General features: G+C 55.4%; 2 protein-coding genes across 5 annotated transcripts in view; one reads left to right on the top strand and one right to left on the bottom strand.

The window, feature by feature from the left end:
- Positions 1–7,559: 7,559 nt before the first annotated feature.
- On the top strand, positions 7,560–18,372 carry SLC5A11 (solute carrier family 5 member 11). The gene is made up of 14 exons (XM_062504010.1): positions 7,560–7,589; positions 8,186–8,290; positions 8,490–8,549; positions 9,381–9,485; positions 11,493–11,598; positions 12,567–12,647; positions 13,093–13,298; positions 14,041–14,176; positions 14,506–14,613; positions 14,864–15,014; positions 15,221–15,389; positions 15,482–15,697; positions 16,742–16,892; positions 18,158–18,372. Exons 1-14 carry the CDS (start codon positions 7,575–7,577, stop codon positions 18,370–18,372), a joined length of 1,824 nt encoding a protein of 607 aa, XP_062359994.1. The 5' UTR covers positions 7,560–7,574.
- A 1,308-nt stretch (positions 18,373–19,680) lies between these two features.
- Positions 19,681–22,502, bottom strand: part of ARHGAP17 (Rho GTPase activating protein 17) — a 42,090-nt gene continuing 39,268 nt past the window's right edge. For 2 of the 4 annotated variants that reach the window (XM_062503999.1, XM_062504002.1), the window contains one exon: positions 19,681–20,689. In XM_062503999.1, coding sequence (XP_062359983.1) covers positions 20,559–20,689 — 131 coding nt within the window. In that variant the 3' untranslated portion in view covers positions 19,681–20,558. Of the gene's footprint in view, positions 20,757–22,502 lie in introns of all 4 variants that reach the window. The other 2 variants (XM_062504001.1, XM_062504000.1) reach the window with 2 other exon arrangements.

Raw genomic sequence — 22,502 nt, 5'->3', positions numbered from 1 at the left:
GCACAGCCACCTCCAGCTCCTCTGGGACCCTGAGGATGCTCTCCAGTCCCTCTCCAAGCCCTTCTGCCCTGGGGCAGAGCACGTGGGGCTGGAGCTGCACCTGACCTGATGGTAACAGTGCAGCAGAGATCACTGGAGGTGGTCTGGGAGCTTCAATTCCCTTCCACTGCCAGCCAGTGGCAATTGGAAGCAGCAGGACCTTGCAGAACCCTCCTGGCACATCCATGTGTCCAAGGACGGATCTGGTCTGATCCTTCCCAGCTCACAGCTCCTTCCTGGCTGTCGGCTCTGCTTATATCTGTGCCAGAGTCTGACTGGTCTTGAAACCTTCCCAAGAGCATAGCACCATCAGCACGAGGTTATTGGAACTAGCCAGCAGACAGCCCTGAGCATTCTGATGCCTCCTTGCAAAGCACAGAATCCCCGAGAGCCTAAAAATGAGCAGGAGTCCTCTGCAGCCCCCAGTGCTGCTCTGAGGCACGGCACACATGGGAAACACATCCCCTGCCCTGCTCCAGTCTGGAATGCTGAGTCCCTTCACTGTAGGACCAGTTTTCATGGTGAATATCCCAGGGAACTCCAGAAGTGTCCATGGCCACCTCCAGGTGTGCACACCCACCTCCAGGTGTGCACTCCCACCTTCCACCACGCACGTCCCTCTCTCCCCAAGTCCCGGCTGTCTCCCAGCTGCCTGGACCCCCCCGTGCCGCCCCAGGGATGGAGTGACAGCGTTCTCAGGGATGGAGGGACAGCATTCCCTGGGCAGTGCACGCTCCTGCGCCTTTGTGAGCGTCTCCTCCGTGCAGAGCGCAGCCGAACCCCGCCCGCTCCCGCAGCAAACGCAGTGTAGGTCACCCCTCCACCCAATGCCAGAGCAAGGGCTCGTCCTGCAGCCTCCGCTCAAGGACACAATCACCAACCGGTGCATTATTCATGGCAGACCTTACGACCCTCAAATCTCCGGGTTTTGGTATTTTTTTAAACCCCGCTGTAGAAAGTGAAGTATATTTTCACAAGTGTTCTCCGTTTATACAGCTTTAAGTGCCAGGTAGTGGGTAGCCTTGTGTTCCCAGAGGTCCAGGACAGGGCCATGCTCCCTCTGCTCCTCTTTCCCTTTTGGATGTTGCACACTGCATTCCGTTGATGTTTTTTTTTTTTTTTAATATACCCAATATTTAAACCACCAGAGGTTCTTTTGAAACTGTCTGACAGAAGATGCTGTACATAGATTTTGCTACATGTTGTAACTTTCTGAAATAGTTAGAACTCCAATCCCGTTGGTATTTTTATGTGAATATTTTCAAAGAGCCAGAACTTCTGGTGGTATGATTTGATAATGGGATGATGTATATTCACAGTTCAGTCTCTACCCAATGCTATTCCTAAAATAAAGCTACTGCCTTCTGCCTCCTGCCTGCACAGACCTCTGTCTTCTGTCCAGAATTTCTGCTGGTGATGATGTGAGGAATTCTGCACCTGGCACTTCTGTACTTGTTAACTCTGACCCCCGACACCTGCAGGGTCCTACCTGGCCAGGGTGGGGCTGGCATGGAGAAGAACCTTCCTGCGCCACAGCATCCAGGCTGGAAGGATCAAAATGAGCAGCAAATTCTTAAAATAGTATGGATTTTTAACTCCAGCCTTCAGAAGAAAACATTTAGTGAACTGTATGAACCAGTGAATTGTTTCCCTCTGAAAAAGAATTCTTGGCTGAGGCTGGGTTTATGTCCCGGGGCGATTTATCTCCAGTGACGCTTGCAGCAGACAGGGAGCAGCTCCCCATCAGGTGCTGTGGCTCGGCTGGGTCTCAGCAGCCTGCTCCAGCCCGGGGAGCTCCCGGAGGCTGGGACAGCTCCGTGCAGGGCCACCAGTGTCCCTTGCTGGGCACGTGCACCTCCTTCCCTGCGGACACTGAGAGCACCTGCAAGGATCCCAGGGATGCGCTCCAGGGAGCAGGGAGGGTGGATAAGTGACCTCCAGCGGTCCTGAAATTCCATTTGAAGTGCTCAAACTCCATGCACCAGCCCCAGGGACCAGCCCAGCGTGGCTGTCGCAGCTCCACAGCCTGGGCTGAGCCCGTTGCCAGCAGGGAATGACATCCCAGAGCCTGCATTCAGCACGTCCCACACAGCCCTCACCCCATTCCACACCATTCCCTGCACACTCCCGTTCTCCTGGGCTCTGGGAACTTTTTTTGCAGGCGTGAGGTAATTCCTGCCCAGAGCCAGCACCTTTGAGCCTCACACAGAATTCCTGGCCACGGGATCATCCTCACAGGAAAGCCTGGCCTTGGAAAGGAAATAACAGCTGGGGCAGCAGCCAGGGGCAGTGCAGGGAATGCAGCCCTGGCTGTTCCTGCTCCAAGGGTGCCACTTCCATGCTCTGACACACACCGGGAAACGGGGTCCCTGAAAATCCCACGTTGCATTCCAAGCCTCAGCTGATTTAGGGATTTCATTCTTTCCTGCAAGAAGCAGAGCAAAAACGATCTCAGAGAAGACATGAGCAGCTTGAGCACGGTCAGGGTGGAGCACAGCTGGACACATTTGTACCAGGCACCTCCAAGGCAAAGTGGAATCACCTGGGGACCCTCCCTCTAAGTTCCTTGATTGTGACTTGGAGGGTTACCGTCTGTAATTGTTCTCCAGATGCCATGAAAGATGCCAAAGGGACACAGAAAGATCTCAGCTTCAGGTTGGAAGGGCTGGAACTCAGGGAGGGAAAGGTGGCATAGACTGGGAGGCAGCACAAGACACCTGGTGCTGCATTTGCAGCCCTTGAGGATCCACCTTTAGGAAAATTTGGGGTTTCCATATCATAGCAGATCAAATTAATGCATCTCCAATTGCAAGATTCAAAGACCTGCAGTTGTGTTCATCAGAGCTGTGACTGGGAAACGAGATAAAATGCTGACACCGGTTTTTCAATGGAATCATCAATTTTGCACAGGAAGGGACTTTGATCATCCAACCCTAACCCCCGCCAGGGGCAGGGACACCTTCCACTATTCCAGATTGCCCCAAGCCCCATCCAACCTGGCCTTGAACACTTCCAGGGATGAGACAGCCACAGCTTCTCTGGGCACTCTGTACCAGTGCCCCCCCCCACCCTTACAGGGAAGAATTTATTCCCAACATCCCAGCTACCCCTGCCCCTGGCAGGTTAAAACTCACACTTAGTGAGCACCTACAGCAAAATCCCTGTTGGTAACTTCAAGGCTGGGACATGGATTAGGCTTGTGAGGGCACAGTGCCCATTCTCCATCGTGGGTCACCTGCCCAGCCAGGGGCTTCTCAGTAGTGCTGCCAGGGATCTGTGCACCCCAATTCCAGGGATTTATGAGCTGCCTCCTACCACGGTCCCTGTGCTGTGAGGTCCCTCTTCAGCATCACTCTCCGTGTATTTTGGCCCTAATGGTTTGTCAGGGTTTTCTGACAAGTGATGCTGAAGAAGACAAAGCTCCAGCCTGTTCCCAGAGAGGGACTCAGTTCTGGGATTAACCTACAGCCTCAGCAGCGTGTTACAAATCCCAGCCCACGGATGGATCCTGCGCTCTGCAGGGCTCAGGCACAAACACAGAGACAGGACTGGCTGTCAGCTCCTCCCTGTGCCACGGGCTGTCAGCTCCAGAGGACATCAGCCCGGATTTTTTATTGTTCTGTGTCCCTTGTATCGCTGCACAGATTGCTTAAGAGAATGGCACTCCGTGGAGTTTGACCCGGGAGCCCTGATAGTGAAAATAATGCACTGCTCACCAGAGCCACGGGAGACCAAAAGAGTAACTTCGGTCAATTAGTTTAACTTTGACTATAAATATTCCTTCTCATTCCTTGTGACCCTGTTAACAGCTCCGCTGGCAAACCCCGATTCTCTGGCAATATTTAAGCTGCCTGTCAGTTGGCAGAGCCCTGCTGGTGCCCGGCGCGGGGAGCAGAATAAGACCCAGCTGAGCGCAGTAAGTTCCCTTTCAGCTTCTACCTCGAGTCGGGAGCTCCGTCGGGTTCGGGGCTCTGCTGGGCTGCTCTGGGCCCCGGCGAGCCGTGGTGGCTGGAGGAGGTGGATGGACCTGGGAATGCTTTAAAACCCCCCTTGAGGAGGAATTTAGAGCGCTGCGGTCTCGCCGGGGTGCTCGAGAGCCACGTGTGCGGCGTCCCCCGGCGCTGCTGATACAGGGCCGGCTCCAGCAGCTTCATTCCCATGCCACGGATGTTCCTTCCTCACAATCTCTGGCGAGGAAAGCGCCGCCGCCTGTGCCAGGCACCGGGGGACAGCGGGCCGTGAGCTGAATTCACAAAACGGGCAAAATTTCCACTGGGCCACGGCAGAGTCGGGATCTGGGGAATTTTCCTGCGCCGGAGCGGCACCTGCGGCAGTGCGGGGATGTCCAGAGCACCCAGCGCCTTCCTCCCCTTCGCGGGGGCACGGCTGAGCTGTGCCCTGCCCGCACACCTCGGGGGACACGGACACCGCGTCCCGCACACCTTTGCGGGGACACGGACACCGCGTCCCGCACACCTTTGCGGGGACACGGACACCGCGTCCCGCACACCTCGGGGGACACGGACACCGCGTCCCGCACACCTTTGCGGGGACACGGACACCGCGTCCCGCACACCTCGGGGGAGACAGACGCTGTGCCGGTCCCTGCCCCGCTCTGTGACCCCGGGCAGACCCTGGTGATCCCTCTGGGTCCCATCCAGCGCAGGAGATTCCCTGATCCTGTGATCCTGTGGCCCTGCTCCGCGGGCCCTGAGGTGGGAAGTGTCCCGGGATGGAAGGAAACAGCGGTGCCAGGAGAAGTTGGAGGTGTGGGAGTGGGATTAGCAGTTTCCCCAGGCTGACATACCAAACCCTGTTTTTCTTTTCCCAGTTAGAGGTTAAGCGTGCCAATAAAAACTCAGCAGCGGCCAAGACACATTGGCCCTTTAAGAGGTAAGATAGCAGTGATCTGGTCATCAGTGCCCTGCATCCCTGCCAGGAGGGAGCTCACGAGGAATCCAGAGGGATCCAGGGGGGTTAGAAACCATGGAAAAGGCTCTGCCGAGGTGCTGAGTGCCCCCAGTCCCAGCCTGGTGCTGGGACCACTGCCCTCAACCACATCGTGGCTCTCTACCGACTCCGGCGCTTGTGCTGGAGGCTGCGGAGTCAGGCTGCAGCTCCCAGCTGTGGGAAGCAGGTGCCGGGATGGTTCCTGTCACTGGGAACTCCTCATTTACTGGGAAATGGATGAGCCCAGCGGTGCTGCAGGACACAGGGCAGGTCTTGCCCTTCTCAGCGCTCCAGCCCCTCCACTCTCCTGGCTCACCCACCTGGGCAGCCCCGCGGGGCCGGTCACGCTCTGGGCAAGTCCTCGGGCCACAGGTGAGCTGAGGGCAGGGTCAGCTGCAGCTCCACACCTGGACAAAGGTGCTGTAAAAGACGGGAGCTCTCCCGGCCCGGCTCTGGTGCCGGGAGCTCAGAGGAAGAACTTGTCCGACCGCTCGTTATCCGAGCGTCCGTGCCGGCTGTCCCAGCACCCTCGCCACACCTTCTGCAGCCTTACGGCAGGGCCAGCCTATAAGTGTCCCCTCACAAGAGCAGGAGAGGCCAAAGGAGCCGGCCAGACGTGCGCGACAGGGACCGGCAGCCGCCTGGCACAGGGTGCGGTGACAGCGGGGCTGGAGCGGGGCTGGCCCGGCTGTGCCGAGGCTCTGACTGCTCCTCTCGGGGGAACCCTTTCCTCGGCTCAGCAGGGTAAGAGGAACAATCCCAAACCTGCCCTGTGCGGATCTGAGGGTTCCTTGGGGACCGACCGCGGCCACAGCTGAGCCAGGGACTGCCCGAGGTGGCCTCGGCTGCCCCTCACCTCCTGTCCTGCTCTCCAAGTGTGGCTGAGCTGAGGGAAGGCGGGAATGGGAAGGAACTGCATGAATTCAAATCCCACCAACCTCCCTGCCTGGACTTGATCCTGCCCCTTCTACCAAGGGGCAGCACCACGGGATGCTCCAGGGTGCCCTTCCAGGGATCCTGCAGTGAGGCCACGCTTCCCCATCAGGCATTTCTGGAGAAGAAAATGGGTTTTTGTATTCCTTGGTGATACGCTGCCAGTCTCTGTTCCTGATGAGGAGCAGGGCACAGTGACCTGGCTAGGAGGAGACCCAAGTGGAGGGTCTCCACAAGCAAAGGAGGAAAATGCCAGCCCTGCTGAGGCTGTTCGTGGGCCATCACATTCTGCTGCCGTGAGGGCCACACTTGTGGCAGCAGCTCCTCACTGGAGCCAGTCCTGCAGTGCTGCCACCCCGAGACCTTCAGGCTGTGACCCCCAGCTCTGCTCCTTCCCTCTGCCTGTTCCAGCTGTTTCCACCTTCTCTCTAACGCCCTCGTTTCTCACCAGTTAGAAAATCCCACCAACCCTCCTGGCAGCACCTCCACACCCCAACAAGGGAATTGTGGAGGAGGGCAAGGGACAGAGACAGGAGCCTTCCCCAGAGCTCAGGACCCTGAAATGCTCGCAGAGCAGTCCCCACCTCGCTGGGGCTGTCCCTGGCCATTCCCCCATCCTTTCACAGGTATATGCATCAGCACAGAGGAGTGCTCAGCCTGCCCAGGAAGCCATGGATCCCACCAGTGTCCCCCCGGCCTCTGTGACCCCCTCGTGGGACGTGTTCCCCCAGCAGGGACTGGAGCCCGTGGACATCGCTGTGCTCGTGCTCTATTTCCTCTTCGTCCTCGCCGTGGGGCTCTGGGTGAGCAGACGCTGGTTAAAAACTTCTTATGTCCCCTGTTGTGCTGAAAAACAGGGCTGGAATTGAGCTGCTTTTCATTGGACTCGACTGAACAAGTGGAGGGGGGGGGGGTTTACAGGTCCTCAGCCTGGGAAGTGTCCTCAGTGTCCCTGGGGAGGGCTGTCCAGGCCTGTGCTAGCCAAGCTTTTGAGAACCCTTGAGAGGAAGGGGCTGGCTGAGTACAAAGTATTGCTAACAATGATGTTTTGTTCATCCAGGAAGGAATTGCTGTCCTATAAATCACCTGTGCTTGGACACCTGTCCACAGAGGTCCTGACAGCAGATTCCTTGAATTATGAACATTGTCTATATATAATTAAGGCAGAAGGACATCCTTTGGCATGGCTTTTGTGACAGCAGAAGCCCAGCCTGGCTGTCAGGAGGCAGAGGGGAATAGCTGCTCCCTGTGAATGGGATGCACAACTCTCAGGATGTTGCATGGATCTCTGGGAAGGGGAACCCACGAGAAAGGCCCAGCATTCCTCCTGAATGCTCCTAAAACCCAGGGATTATGCAGTTCTTGTCCAAAACATCTTGCCTTCCTTTCTCACCGGGAGTGATCGACTTTGCTGCTGCACAGGAATTCCATGATGGAGAGCTCTGCTTGTGGCTCAGGGCACATCCCTCCACCCCCAGGATTTCCCAGCAGCAAATGTCCCTCAGGGAACCCTTTCCTTTCACCGGACAGCTCAGGGTCCCTGCTGGGAACCCCTGGGTGCAGCCCTGAGCCCTGTCCCCTCTCTGTGCCCTCAGTCCATGTGGAAGACGCAGCGCAGCACGGTCAAAGGCTATTTCCTCGCCGGGGGACAGATGGTCTGGTGGCCTGTGAGTAGCCCTGTCCTCCCCTGGCTGCAGCCACCCTGGCAAACACTTCTCCAAACAGGAATAAGCAAACAGAAGTTTGCATTTTATATATGATATATGTTTCATATTGAGATAAGTTTCATATTGGCTTCCCCCCCCCCCACCCCGGATTTAAGACTACAAGGTGAGGTCCAGTCCAATGCCTCACAAAACCTGGCTGATTCTGGAGATTTCCAGAATTCCCTGGGGGTTCCCTGCATGGACACAGCTTTGTGCTGGGTCTGTGCTGGCTGGGGTGTCTTATCTGGTCCCTCAGTAGGTGCTGATACCAGAACCTGACATTTCTACCTGTTTCCCCACCTTCTCTGCTCACCCACAAGAGATTGGGTGCTTTGGAGGCAGGATGGTCCCAAACACACCCACAAATTGGCAGGGAATGGTGAAAGAAGCTGGAGAGAGGTGCCAAGGCCACCGAGCCTGTAGGGAAAAGATGTCAGAGGCTGACGAGGATTTCACATGCTCTGCAGTCAGGAGTGGGGAACAGCTTCCCTGTGCTCCCACCAGGCTGAGAACGATGCCCTGTGCCAGGGCCACACCTGATTTCTCCTTTTCCCCAGGTGGGCGCATCCCTGTTTGCCAGCAACGTGGGCAGCGGGCACTTCATCGGCCTGGCAGGCTCGGGAGCTGCCTCGGGAATTGCTGCCACAGCCTACGAGTGGAATGTGAGTGCGGCATTCCCAGCTGGAGCCCTGCCCGTGCCCTGCGGGAACACCAGCGCTCAGCCCGGCGGCTCCTGCGCTCTGCATCCCGCAGCTGGTCCTGCAGCTGGCACCCCGTGTTCCCATCCCATCCCATTATCCCATTATCCCATCCCATCCCATTATCCCATCTCATCGGTCTGACCCTCCGTTCCCTTCGCAGGGGATGTTCTGTGTCTTGGTGCTGGCCTGGCTCTTCCTGCCCATCTACATCGCCTCGGGGGTAGGTGTGGGCTGTGTCCCTGGGCTGCTGAGGGATTCCCTTCTTCCTGCTGCTCCTGCAGAGCCTGGTGCTGCTCCTGGGCTCTGGCTGGGGGGGACAGAGCTGCTGGCAGGACCTGGGGGCTCAGAGTGCTCCCACTCCCCTGCAGTGAGCAGAGTCCCTCCATGTCCTGGGCAGGGGATGGAGATTCCCCAGCTGTGCCTTATGGAGAGCCCTGTGCCAGCTGTGCCAGCTGTGCCAGCACAGCAGTGATGCCTGGAGAGGCTGACCTGGAACAGAGGATGGGCAGAGTTAAAGGAATAAAGTTGGGATTTATTAAAAGCCCTTCCAAGGATTCACCTTGGGCAGTGCAAGAGCCTGGTTGAGGCTACACCAAGATGGGTGACTGGTCATGAGTTTTCACACTTTTGTAAGTTTTGGTCCATTTCCATCTTGGGGTTCATTGTCCAATCCCAGCTCCAGGTTCTGCAGTCCCATCCTCCCAGATTCTCTCCTCAGTTCTCTGCTGTTGGCACTATTTGGGGCTGTAGCAGTGTCCTTGGTTCTGGGGCTGGAAAAGGACTGGTCTGTCTAATTAAATTGTGAGGAGAACTCGCTGATGCTTTATATAGAGCTGGGAGTTACACACCAAGGCAGTACAGAATCTGGAAAATATGAAAGCTAAAGTTTAAGGCATCAGCAGCAGAGCCAAATCACAGCCCAGGGCAGCCCCCAGGTCCTTCCTGCTCCTGTCCCACTGCAAACACCCCACAGCTCCATGGGGAGCCCCTGGCAGCTCTGGGAATGACCCAGGGACTGTCCCCCCTTCCCTCACTCTGTGTCTCTCCATAGGTTACAACCATGCCAGAGTATCTGCAGAGACGTTTTGGAGGCAAAAGAATTCAGATATTCCTGGCTGTTCTCTACTTGTTCATCTACATCTTCACCAAAATATCTGTAAGTAGGAAAAAAAAAAGGGAAACTGACTGGATTTAATTCACTTTGGAAATGTGTGCTGAGCAGTGAGGCTGGGAAATGCAACAAGTGGCTCTTCCTGGATGAGCACAGAAGGGTTTGTGATCAAAACTCCCAAGGAAGAGGGACTGGTTTTTTGAGAACCTACACAAAGAGGAGTAGCTTCCTTTTCTTCTGCTCAGTTGGCACCTGAATGCTTGTTAGAGCAGGAGGGAAAGCTCGTGTCAGTGTCCTGAGCAATAGCTCATGGAAAGGTGGGGCTCTCAGGGTGGATGAGGTGGCTGTTAGATTTTGCACCTCTGGCAGCTCCCCCAGCTTCTCCCATTTACATTTATTGCCTGTGCAGACACCAGGTGCTGTTATGGCAGGATGGAGGAGCTGGGACAGGGTTAGAAGAAAAATCTTCATTCCTTTATTTCACCTGTTTGAATAAATAATTGAATCAAGCCTTGCACAACAGCTCTGTGGCTGTTCATTAACTGCCAGCCAGGGCACAGACCCATGAAAACAGACAGACAGACAGATCCCTGCTGGGGTTCTTCCTGTACACAGAGGGCCAGGGTGGGACACGGTGTCTGACCCTGCCTTTGAACCTCCCAAAACTTTTGACAAAGGCTTGGAGTGCCAGGACACAGGGTGTCCCCGCTGCTGGAGGGCAGGGTGAAATGGGATATTGGGAATTCTTCGCTGTGAGGGACGTGAGGCACGGGGTGCCAGAGCAGCTGGGGCTGCCCCTGGATCCCTGGAATGTCCCAGGCCGGGTTGGACAGGGATTGGAGCAGCCTGGGACAGTGGAAGGTGTCCCTGCCGTGGCACGGGTGGTACTGGGTGGGCTTTGAGGTCCCTCCAACCCAAACCACTCCAGGGTTGTATGAAATGGCTGCAAGTCCCAGGGTTCAGATGGCACCGAAGGGGAAGGCTCAGCTTCTCCTCTAGGTTCAAGTGGTGGTTGGAATCTCTGGCAGTGCAGCTCCTGTGCTCAGGATGCTTTTACTCCTGTCTGTCCTCCCTTTGCCTGGAGCTCTCTGAACACATTTTCACTGCAGAGGTGGTCGGGCAGTGCTGGGCCCAGCCCTGGGGACACTTTTCCTGCTGATCACCCTGTTCCCAGGCAGCAGGGACAATTCCCAGGGGGAGCCGGGGCTGTGGCAGCCCAGGAGCTGGGGAGGGGGGGTTTGCAGGGCAGATTCCCCAGACCCTGCCCAGCACACCCAGCTCCCCCACCCTGGGGCTTGGGTGCCCACCCCAATGCCCCCCCTGTCGTGACAGCCCTGGCATCCCTCTGGTGTCACCACTGTGACCAGCAGTAATGACAAACTGGCTGAAGGATGGTCCTGGTCCTGCTGGGGCTGCAGGGGGATGAGCTGTGGGGGACTGGGGGGCCGTGTCCAAACAAGGCTGGTCCCAGTAAAGGGGTGAACACTGGGAGGGGCTGAGTGGTGCTGTCACTGCTGGCTGTCACTGTCACTGCTGGCTGTCACTGTCACTGCTGGCTGTCACTGCAGGCTGTCACTGTCACTGCAGGCTGTCACTGTCACTGCTGGCTGTCACTGCAGGCTGTCACTGTGCTGTCACTGCAGGCTGTCCTGCAGACTGTCACTGTGCTGTCACTGTCACTGCTGGCTGTCACTGCAGGTTGTCACCGTGCTGTCCTGCAGGCTGTCTGTCACCGTGCTGTCACTGTGCTGTCCTGCAGGCTGTCACCGTGCTGTCACCGTGCTGTCACCGTGCTGTCACCGTGCTGTCACCGTGCTGTCCTGCAGGCTGTCTGTCACAGTGCTGTCACAGTGCTGTCACCGTGCTGTCCTGCAGGCTGTCACCATGCTTTCACCGTGCTGTCACCGTGCTGTCCTGCAGGCTGTCTGTCACCGTGCTGTCACCGTGCTGTCACCGTGCTGTCACCGTGCTGTCCTGCAGGCTGTCACCGTGCTGTCACCGTGCTGTCCTGCAGGCTGTCTGTCACCGTGCTGTCCCTGTGCTGTCCTGCAGGTGGACATGTACGCCGGGGCTCTGTTCATCCAGCAGGCTTTGCACTGGGACCTGTACATCGCCGTGGCCGGGCTGCTGGCCATCACTGCCGTGTACACCGTGGCCGGTGCGTGCTGGGGACACACCTGCCCTGGTCCTGTCACTGACCCTGCCCAAACCCTGTCACTGCCCCAGACCCTGCCCCAGTCCCTGACCTGCCTCTGCCCCTGCTCCTGACCTGTCTCTGCCCCTGCCCGGTCACCTGAGACATTCAAGTGTCCCACGCCAGGTTGGACACTGGGGTTTGGAACAGCCTGGGACAGTGGGAGGTGTCCCTGCCACGGCAGTGGTGGCACTGGGTGGGCTTTGAGGTCCCTTCCATCCCCAGCCATTCCAGGACTCCGTGATTCATGCCGTGCACCATGTCCTGCCTCCCTAGCCTGGTTTTGGCATGAGTATGGATACTGGGGTGGGAAAGCAATTACAAACTCACCTTTATAGAAAAAATTGCCAGGTGAAAGTAAGTGAACCCTCCTTAGAGGCCACCCCAGGTGGGTGCAGGCCAGCTCTGCCTTAAGGAGAAGCTCTGGGTACATTTTCCCTGTTTTCCTGGGGCTCTCTCTCTGGAGGTGTGAGGGATTTACACCACAATGAGCCGTGTAATGCGGAAAGATTCCGGGCTTGGATGCCCTTTCAGAGTTTAGGAGTGGCCAAATGGAAAACAGCCACACAGAAATCCCAAACAAATAAAGGTTATTCCTTTCCCACTGCTCACCCCAGTGCTGTAAAATCCCAACCCCCTTTTTTTTTGTTCCTCCTCCTTTTTCAGCTTGGGTTTGTTTTAGAACTTTTCCATGTATTTCCTGTAGAGCTACTTCTGCTTTTGGCTTATAGTGACAAAATGGTGACTCATGATGACTCAAATCCTGAGAAATTCCAAAGTGTCATTGGCCAAAGACCCCACAGCATGGACAGAACTCCCCAGCCAGGCTCAGGGCTCAGCTTGTGCTGCTGGGCAAAAACTTGTGCAAAGTGTGAAGTGCTCTGCTAGGGCAAACCCAGTTCATCCCAGTTTGTGCCTCTCTGCTCTCCCAGGTGGCCTGGCAGCTGTGATCTACACTGATGCTCTGCAGACCCTCATCATGCTCCTCGGGGCCGTGTCCCTCATGGTCTTCAGTGAGTGTTCTCCTGGGGGCTGGTCACTTAAACTATGACAGAAGCCTCACCAAGTTAATATTAGGGAGAAATCATTCCCTGGGAGGGTGGGAGCCCCTGGCACAGATTTCAGAGAAGCTGTGCCTGTCCCTGGATCCCTGGCAGTGTCCAAGGCCAGACTGGATGGGGTCTGGAGCAGCCTGGGACAGTGGGAGGTGTCCCTGCCACGGCAGGGGTGGCACTGGATGGGCTTTGAGGTCCTTCCAACCCAAACCATCCCAGGATTCTGTGATTCCACAGGAGAGGCAGCTCCTGCTCCAGCCAGCAGTGTCTGCTCTTCCCCAGCCCAGTGTGAGCATCAAGAGCTTCTGATTTTGAAGGAACACTTGTGGAGCATGGCCCAGAGACTGGAATCATTGTCCTGACCTGGGGGGATGCAGTAACAGCTTCTCATGCCCCATTCCAGGTTTTATTGAAGTTGGTGGCCTTGAAGGTTTACAGGCAAAATACTTTGATGCCATTCCCAGCATTCGCAAGGAGAACAGCAGCTGTGGCTTGCCCAGGGAAGATGCTTTCCACATTTTCCGAGACCCTGTGAGCTCTGACCTGCCCTGGCCAGGAGTCTTGGTGGGAATGACCATCCCATCCCTGTGGTACTGGTGCACAGATCAGGTGGGTCGCTGCTTGTTCCTGTGGTTGAATCTGATTACCAACCTGGGGGTTGTGAACTCACCTGGACTAATTTTCTGAGGGGTATCATCAGTAAAATTTTATTTTACTATCAGTAATATCAGATGGTTAAGTCCCAAAGAAGGAAAACTTGATATGCACCACTGAATATTAGTGTTCATGTCCATGGAAAAAGGGGTAAGAATGTGTTTGTGTGTCAATCCCAGTCTATAAAGAAGGTTTTCGTTTGTTTGCTTTTTAACTTAATCCTTTCATTCCTCCTGAACCCCCTGTGAATTTCTTCTTTCACCTTCCCCAGGGTCTGGCTCCCATCCCTCCCAGTGACCCCATCAAAACCAGGGACCTGAAGCCCTAAAACACCTCCTGCTGTTCCAGCTGTGCTTTCTTGCTCTCCCAATTAACTCTGCCCATTTCAGGCTCTGTCCTGCTCCTTGGCCAGGCTTCTCCACGGGCTCAGGGAAGTCCCCAGTGCAGGAAGGAAGGAAAATCCTGGGCAGGGGTAGGTGAGGGCCAGGCCCTGCAGCACAGCATCCTCCCAGGCTCAAAGCAGTGCCTGTGCTTCTGAAAGGAGCCAGGATCCAAAGCAACAACTCCAGAGGCACAGCCAAGCTCTGTGATCACCCTCGGAGACTTCCAGAGTTCAGTGGAGATCAAAGTCGGGGTCGCTCCATCCCAGCCAGCTCCTGCTGCTGGCAGCCAACCGAACCCATTCCTTCATTCCTAGGTCATTGTTCAGAGGTCCCTCGCTGCCAAAAACCTCTCCCACGCCAAAGGAGGCTCCTTGATGACCTCCTACTTGAAGATTTTGCCCCTCTTTATGATGGTAATGCCAGGCATGATCAGCCGGGTTCTCTTCCCAGGTAAGTGCTGAGGGAGAGATCTCTGCTCTCCCTCTGCCTGTGCCAACTCCGCCGAGCTGGAGAAGCTTTTCCTGAATATGTTGAGAGGTTCCAATGCATCAAATGCCCAACACATGAAGAAATTTTCTTCCAGTAAGGAGCTGGAGGATGCAGATCCTCTCAGAGCAGCCGCAGACATCCCTGTGCTGAGGCAGCCCTGTGTCATTTGCTGGAATCCCCCCAAGCTCTCCAGAATTTCCCTTAGAAAGCAGTTTCCGTCATTCAGCAGAGGAGACACTGGTGTCCTGTGGTTGTGAATGCTGCCTCTCACTCCTCACTGCTTGTTTCAGATCTGGTGGCTTGTGCAGACCCGGAAATCTGCAAAAAAATCTGTGGCAACCCCTCTGGCTGCTCTGATATTGCTTATCCCAAGCTGGTGCTGGAGCTGCTGCCTGTAGGTAAGAGCCTGGTGAGGGTTCTGGCCCTGGTGGGGTTGGCACGTGGCATTCACAGGCACCTGGGAGGGAAGTTCAGGGAGGAAAATAGCCCGGAACTGTCATTTAGTGGGGAGAAACCTATCACTGCCATTTTAAACTGGAGCTAAAACCAGTTTTAAGTTCTGTTCTAGCCCACAGAAGACCTCGGGGCTGCCCCGCAGTGGAGCCACTGAGGGATCCTCAGGGTGGCTCTGCTTGTCCTTGTTGCCAGGACTCAGGGGCCTGATGATGTCAGTGATGATAGCAGCCCTCATGTCCTCCCTGACCTCCATCTTCAACAGCTCCAGCACCATTTTCACCATGGACCTCTGGAAACACTTCCGACCTCGCTGCTCCGAGTGGGAGCTGATGATCGTGGGCAGGTGAGGAGAACTGGGATGAGCTGGATCAGAGCCAGGTGCCAGACACACAGCTGGGCACAGCTGCTGAGGTGACACCACCCTGCACAGGCTGGGACAGGACTGCAGCAGAGGCTTTAGGGCTGTGGGACAGCCTTGGCCAGAGTCTCGCACTGAGCAGCAGGAAAAGCAGGGCCTGAGCTCACAGGAGGGCTCCTTTGTCTCTCCAGGGTGTTTGTGCTGCTGCTCACCGTGGTGTCCATCCTGTGGATCCCCCTGGTGCAGGCTGGCCAGGGAGGGCAGCTCTTCATCTACATCCAGTCCATCAGCTCCTACCTGCAGCCTCCCGTGGCCATGGTGTTCATCCTGGGCTGCTTCTGGAAGAGAGCAAACGAGAAGGTGCCGACCCTGCCGGCCTGAGAGCTGCCCTGCACCCAGCCTGGAGGCTGCTGCAGCACACTATTCCCTTTTTTTTTATATTTTTTTTTTAGGGTGCCTTCTGGGGGCTGCTGCTGGGGCTGCTGCTGGGCGTGGTCCGGCTGGTGCTGGACTTCATCTACCCCGAGCCGCAGTGCGGTGAGCCCGACGGCCGGCCAGCTGTGCTCAAGTACATGCACTACCTCTACTTCTCCATGGTGCTGGGGGCCGTCACCACCCTCACCGTGCTCGTGGTCAGCGTGGCCACCGAGCCCCCAGCCCCACAAATGGTGCGTCACCCCCTGCTCCCCCAGCCCTAAACGCTTTCCAGGATGCCCCACGCTGCGTCCCCGGGCAGAAATGAGCTGGAGATGCAAAGCTCTGCTCATTCTTGATTTTTGGTCACACCTGTAGCGGTGACCTCTCCTCTGCTCCAGCACCTTTGCTGCTGTTTCTGGTTTGGGGCCCATAAATCCCACCCTGGACACTGGTCAGCAGCAGATTCTACCAAGAGCTGTTGTTAAGTTCAAGGGTGTGCGTTTCATCCATGACAAATTAGCCTTTTCCACCTCTGTTTTCCAAGAAATTCCAGCTTCTGGGTCATCTTTACCAACTCTCTTACTAACGTAGGGAGGAAACATTTTTCCTCTCAGAAAAGAGAAACCCAGTGCACCCCTTCTCTGAACAGGTTTGTGCCAGTCTATTTTCAGTCGATGTCCTGGTGCTGAGGCTGCAGGAAGGCACTGAGGGCAGAAAGGAAGAGCAGAGGGGTTCAGAGCTCTCACAACAGCACATCCTCTTGCTTTGAGACAGAACTAACCCTGAACTCAGAGATCCCCAGCAAGGGACATGTCTGGAGGAGTGTGACCAGTCCAGAGCTCACCTGCCCTCCCTGTAACAGCTTTTCCTCATCTCCAGCCTGAATGTTCCCAGCTTTATGTGGTGCTCATCCCTCTCTAGCCACGCTGCCACTGAGAACATCTCTCTATAATGAGCCTTTCAGATATTTGAAGGAAAACCCCCTATTTCCCACCTGTTGTCCCTTCTCTCAGCACCCCCACTTAAAGCCAGCCCTCCCTGGCCACAATTTCTTTTCTTTTTGCTCCTTCCTGACCTGCTGCCAGTCTGTGCCAGGTTGGGTCCCACACTGAGGTGTCCCCTCAGTCCAGACCTTGCAGACCCACCCTGCTGGGGTGCAGGACGAAGAGCTGCTGTGCTCCAGACCCGCAGAGCAGAGCAGAGCCCTTGGCTGCTGCCCCGGGACAGGAGGGTGGATTTTGGCCGAGGCAGTCCTGGGACAGCAGTTTCCTTACCAGCACTGTTCCTGCCATCAGATCAGCCGGCTCACCTGGTTCACTCGTGGGGATCCTCTGCCCAAGCAGGAGCTGGCAGCAAACCCCAGCCCTGACCTTGCTGCCAAGGACGTGGCCACGCTGCAGCTCGAGCTGAGCCCCTCTGCTGAGAATCCTTCTGATGATGCCAAAGGTAAGTGGTGACCCCCACCCCACAGCCCCCGGAGTTCCTGCAAGACAAGGAATGTTAAAACTCCTTCCTCTGGAGTTCTGGAGCTTCAGGGTGTGTTGGAAGAATTGTAGAATTAAAGATTAGAGAATATGCAGAGTTGGGAGGGGCACACAGGGATCATCCAGCCCAGCTCCTGGCCCTGCACAGACACCCCAGCAATCCCATCCTGTGTATCCCTGGAGCTCTGGCATTCCCTGGGGAGCCTGGCCAGTGCCCAGCACCCTCTGGGGGAAGAGCCTTTCCCTGAAATCCAACCTAAGCCTGCCCTGGGCCAGCCCCAGATGTTCCCTGGGTCCTGTCCCTGTCCCAGAGAGCAGAGATTGGAGCTGCCCCTCGGGAGGAGCTGCAGAGCACACTGAGGTCTCACCTCCATCTCCTCTTGTCCAGGGGAAAAAAGGCTTTACCTGATAATTTACCTAAGCAGGAGTTCAGCTTCCTTTCCAACTCTCAGTGACCTTACAAAAGCTTGAAACCAAGGAGCTGGATGGGATACAGAGCCATGGCCACTATCCCGTGGCCACTAGCCGTGGCACCTGCTGCCAGAACTGGCTGGAGAAGGGGAGGGAGGGTGGAGGCAAACACAATCATGTTGATGAAATTCCCTGCCTGTTTTGCAGCAGTTTTCTAATCGGCTCTAGCAGCGGGGAGAAGCCTGAGCCCTGGGCTGAGTTTTTGGCAGATCAGTGAAGGAGGATGTGCATTAATTAAAGCCTGTACCTGGCGTTAAGCGCAGCCTTGTGCAGAGCTCCCTGCGCATTCTGCAGTGACGATTCCATCCCGTTCTCTCCAGGCTCAGGCCCTGTTTATGTAACATTGCAGCTTTCGCTGCCTGTTCCTTTGATCTGTAACAAGCTGGTGGGAGTTAATGAGCAGAGTTAATGAGTTACAGGGCAGCTCTCCTGCTGCTGGGAATCTCACACGTGTTGGACGTGATGAACACTGGGATGGGCACTGGGAAAGTCCAGTTTGGAGGTGTGGCAGGGCTGGACTGGAGCAGGGGAGGCTGAGGGGCACCAAGCAGCTACAGCTCAGTTTTTAGGTTTGGTTTATTGTTACCATGGCTTGAAATGCTGGGAAGAGCAGATCCTGAGCGCAGAGCTCCGGGGAGGATGGAGCTGGTCCTACGGTGACCACAGGGGTCCCAGTGCAGTGCTCGTGCAGAGACCACTTTGGTGTTTTTGCACTCCTGGCAGTCTCTGGCTCACCCCTCCCTGCTCTCATTCCAGGTGCAGCCGAGGCCAAGGGCAGCTCCAAGCTGCTGAGCACCTTCCTGTGGCTCTGTGGGATGGAACGCAGGCAGGAGGGGGCTGAGATGGTGCCCAAGGCTGAACCCCTGCCCGTGGCTTCCCTGGAGGAGAAGCCCCTGGTGAAACACATCCTGAACATCAACCTGCTCCTGTGCGTGTGTGCTGGGGTCTTCCTCTGGGCTTACTTTGCATAGCCAGGGGGATGCCAGCCCACACAACTTCAACTAATCCTAATTGGTGTAAATATTAATGATTAGCAGAGGGTTAACAGAATTCTTAATGCTTTCTAAATTTTATTTCTTTATTTAAGACATTTTAAATACATAATATTTTCCTTGTTTCTAACGGGGGCCTGGCCGTGCCCAGGGCTGAGCACTTGGCACTGTCAGACCCCACCTGGCACCAACCACCTGAGGAAGGTTGGTTTGGTTATATTAAATATTTAAGTTCGCTCTTTGGCTTTAGAGCACTGCCAGGAATTCAGGAAGCCTGGATTCTCTTCCTATTTATGCCTCTATAACCAGCTATGATGACTTGGGTCCCCTTTGGTTCAGCTCCCCTGGCCTTGAGGGACAAGAGTGACACCTCGAGTGCCTGGAGCAGAGCCCAGGGCTCTTGTCCAGGCTCAGCTGTGCCCATTCAGCTCCTTCCCTGTGTGCACTGAGTGCTGCTGGACCTGTCTGGGAGCTCTGGCTCAGTTACCACCACTGACACTCCAATGACACCACCAACACCAGTAGCCAGCGTGGAAACTGCCCCAGACCTGCAGCCAAGGGCACCTGAAGGACCTAAACCAGCCAAACCCACCAGCTGTGCCAGGGCAGAGGTGCCCAGGGGCAGCCCCTCAGTGCCTGGACACCCACAGCTGATCTGGGAGCAGAAAACCCAGGGCTAGGGGCCACCCCTGGCCCTGGGGCCTTGTGCAGCTGCAGAGAAACAGTAAAGAGTGAGAGCTGGTAGAGAGAGGAATTCCCTGCCTGCCAGGAGTCCCTGGGGATGGGGAGCCCCATGCCCATGTTCAAAAACCTCCTCCTGGAGCTCCTGCCCTGCCCTCGCTCCCTGCAGAGCCTGCTTCCCCCTCCCCAGGCTGCTGGGGTCCCAGAATTCATTAAATACTGCAGGGTCCCAGCAAACCTCACCCACAGAGCTGACAGAGCTGCGTGTGCAGGCAGTGACAACAGGAACACCTGGAACCAGAAAATATTCTTGTTAAACCACATAAAGGGAACTTCCTGAGCGTGTGGAACACGGCTGGAGACCCTAGGGGACAGAGGCACTGCACAGTTTGGGGGATAAACATCAAAATCAGTCATGGGACTGGAGGCTGTGGCTCATCAAGCTGAATTTAGAGTTACAAGGATTTGTTACAGGGCTGGTGTGACAGAGGAAGGTCCCAAAGTGTTCCCAGTGAAGTTCTCAAGGAAAAACCAAGCTACACGGTCCAGGGGCTCACTGTGACCTTCAGCATCCACTGGAAGCAACAAAACTAGAATAAAGATGCCTTAAGTTGACAAAAAACAATTTTTAATTTTGTAAATGTTCACTCAACTGCTGAATCCAAACAGCTGTTTCAAAGTTCTTCCAAAATTCAACCGTTTTCAACAAAAGGACAAACCCCATTTCCACGGTTTCCTCGTGAAACAGTTGCCAGTTGCACATGAACAAAGCAGGTTAATACAAATAACTATGAACTCAGGGTAAGTACTGATCCTAAGTAGCAATGAAATGATTAAAGAGACAGGAAGTTCCTCCTACAGCACAACAGTCCTTCAAGGCACTGGATGCATCCACAGTTCCACAGGGTGACTGAGAACCAGCAGTCACCACCAGCACCGGGGCAGGGGGTTTGGGTCATGGCTTGAGGGGAATCTGCAGCAAATCCGAGAGGGAATGGCCCTTGGGAGGCAGCTCCTGGTGAGGGCTAAGAACTACAAAGAACCTCTAACCGTGCCCAAGAAGGATTATTTCCCTAATACAGACATGCACTTTAAATAGCTAAGGTTCTGCTTCTTATTCTGTTGGAATTTCTGCTAACACCGCCTGTATCAGCAGTGACCACGCTTCCTAGGCGAGTTCCTGCAGGAATTCCTTCCTTCCTTCCTTCCTTCCTTCCTTCCTTCCTTCCTTCCTTCCATCCAAGAGTTTGAAAACCTTTGTCCAGACCCAGATCATTAAACTTCTTCCGAGGGCGAAACCGGAGCTTGGCCGAAGGTTGGGCTCCGTTTTCTGAGAGGTCTCCTCCAGCCTGAGCCCCGCTGGAGATCAGTGTCCCCACGAGCACCGGTCCCAGCTGTGCACAGCTGTGCCAGGATGCCAGAAGAAGCTGTTCCCTGTCAGGTCTGGGGTTTTCCCCCAGGAGGGGAGGCCGGGGAAGCCACGCTCACAGCGCCGTGCTCTCCGTGTCGTTGTCGATGTCCAGCAGGACGTGGTTGTGCAGCTCTCTGCCCGCCGGCTCTGCAGGAAGCTCTGGAGGAGGGTTTGCAAGTGGTTCTGGAATACTGGAATTAGAGTCTGCACAAAAAGGAACAGCGAGTTTAGCGGCCGTTCGCTCATTCACCCGGGAATTCCTGGGCACTTCCTTAGACAGAGAAGGGAAAGCAAAGATCAACGAAGGCTCTTGGAGCAGAGCTGTGGGCACAAAGGGCTGAGCCCAACTGAACAGCTCAGACTGCTCCTCCCACACACCCTGCTTCAGTCCTGGACAAAGGAACAGAACCCACTTCTTCCTGAGGCAGGGAGGACAGGGACTGTGATTTAGGATCAGATTCCTCAATGCCCCTGGAGAGCTACTCTGCACTTTCATCTCAAAACACTCAGCAAAATAATTTGGCACCTAAATCATCCACCAGAGAAACGCCACCTGTGACTTTAGCAACAGGAACGAGGATGGTGTCAAAAGGAGGCAGAAGTTATTTACACCAAGAGCAGATTAATCCCCTCTCCTGGCATGTCATGGTCTTTGCCTCTCCTGAGAGAATTTTGTTCAAGCCAAGGTGTCCAAAAAGGACCACAAAACGCTGCATCTCTGGTATGCCCTGGCAGCTAGAATTATCAGACCAGAAAAATCCCTAGCAGCTCAAAAAGAGGTAACTGAAAATCTTGTCAGGATTTTGGAAAGCCGAGTTACAGTATGCCATGACATCCCTTACTGCAGTCCAGCAGTTGCTCCACATAGGAAGTAATTTAGATCACTTGAATCAACAAAAAAGTCCAAATAATCCTTGTTTTCAAGCACAGGAGGTGCAGGCAGGCATCCTAGAGACTGGGACTCATAACTCAAGCATGAAATCCTGAAGTTAACCCAGAAGGTACTGTAGGAAACTCAAGGTGAAGATTTCTGAGCTGGAAGAGGGGAAAGCAGCCCCCGAGTGCAGCCTCCCTGCTCCTGAGCCCCCCCCCCCCCCCAAGCTGCAGGGATCCGTGTCCTGGGACCCTGCTCACAGCAGCTCCAGCAGAGCTCCTGCTCCGGCCGGGCACCGATGGAATTAACGCCACAGAACCCCAGAACCGAGCTGGAAGGGACCTCAAATCCCATCCCACCCTCTGGCGCGGGCAGGGACACTTCCAGTAGCCCGAGCCCCTGGAGCAGCTCCTCCGGCACTGCGGGACACGGGACGGGGCGGTGACACCGGGCACGGGAGGAGGCTCCGCACGGAACACAGCAGCTGCGGGTTTTCCGTGCGGGGACACAGCGCAAGGGGACGGCGGCGGGGAGACAGAGAGCTGCACATCGTGCTCTGCAGGGCTGTAGCGGGTTAAGGGCAGCAGCAGCGGCCCCCACATGGCTCCGGCCATGCCCGAGGGGCGCACGCGGCAGGACACTGGGGTTAGTCAGCGCCGGCAGCAATTAGCGATTAGCAATTAGCAACAGTCTGGGCCAATCAGGGCCTGTTCCTTACCATTGCACTTGCCAATACAGTTCCTACTGAATGCTGGTCAAACATCTGGATTATTTAACAAAACCTTTGATTAGAATATTCTAGGGCTTCTTACTTTAACACCATAAACAGAATTTGAGGCATTACTAAAGTCCAGCACGTGGACAAAGGAGTCAAAAGTGTCCTGAGAACAGCTCAGAATTCCTGTTCAGGGATTATCTGAGGTTTGCTGGTACTTAAATTTTGTCCCCTCATTCCGCTCGTTAAAGTTAAAATTAAAAACGGCAATTGCAGGTTGTGAATTAGTGGGTCTGTAAGTGCTTGTATGTGCAGGTGTGAGTATTAGAGCACTCTTACGTGACGGGTGGTGGTGTCAATTCAGATTATGAATCCTTTAAAAACACACGGATCTGGAAAAGGTGGATGCTTTAGCATGGAGTGTGCTG

This window comes from Cinclus cinclus, chromosome 16 (genome assembly GCF_963662255.1).
Source record: "Cinclus cinclus chromosome 16, bCinCin1.1, whole genome shotgun sequence".
Lineage (NCBI taxonomy): Eukaryota > Metazoa > Chordata > Aves > Passeriformes > Cinclidae > Cinclus > Cinclus cinclus.
Note: the sequence above shows the minus strand (reverse complement) of the source record. Positions and strands in the feature narration are given on the sequence as shown.

Bases quoted from the DNA above. Each gene is read 5' to 3' on its own strand.
- SLC5A11 (XM_062504010.1), top strand. The intron at 14,614-14,863 runs GTAAGAGCCTGG...CCTTGTTGCCAG, and splicing joins GCTGGAGCTGCTGCCTGTAG to GACTCAGGGGCCTGATGATG. The intron at 16,893-18,157 runs GTAAGTGGTGAC...CTCTCATTCCAG, and splicing joins TCCTTCTGATGATGCCAAAG to GTGCAGCCGAGGCCAAGGGC.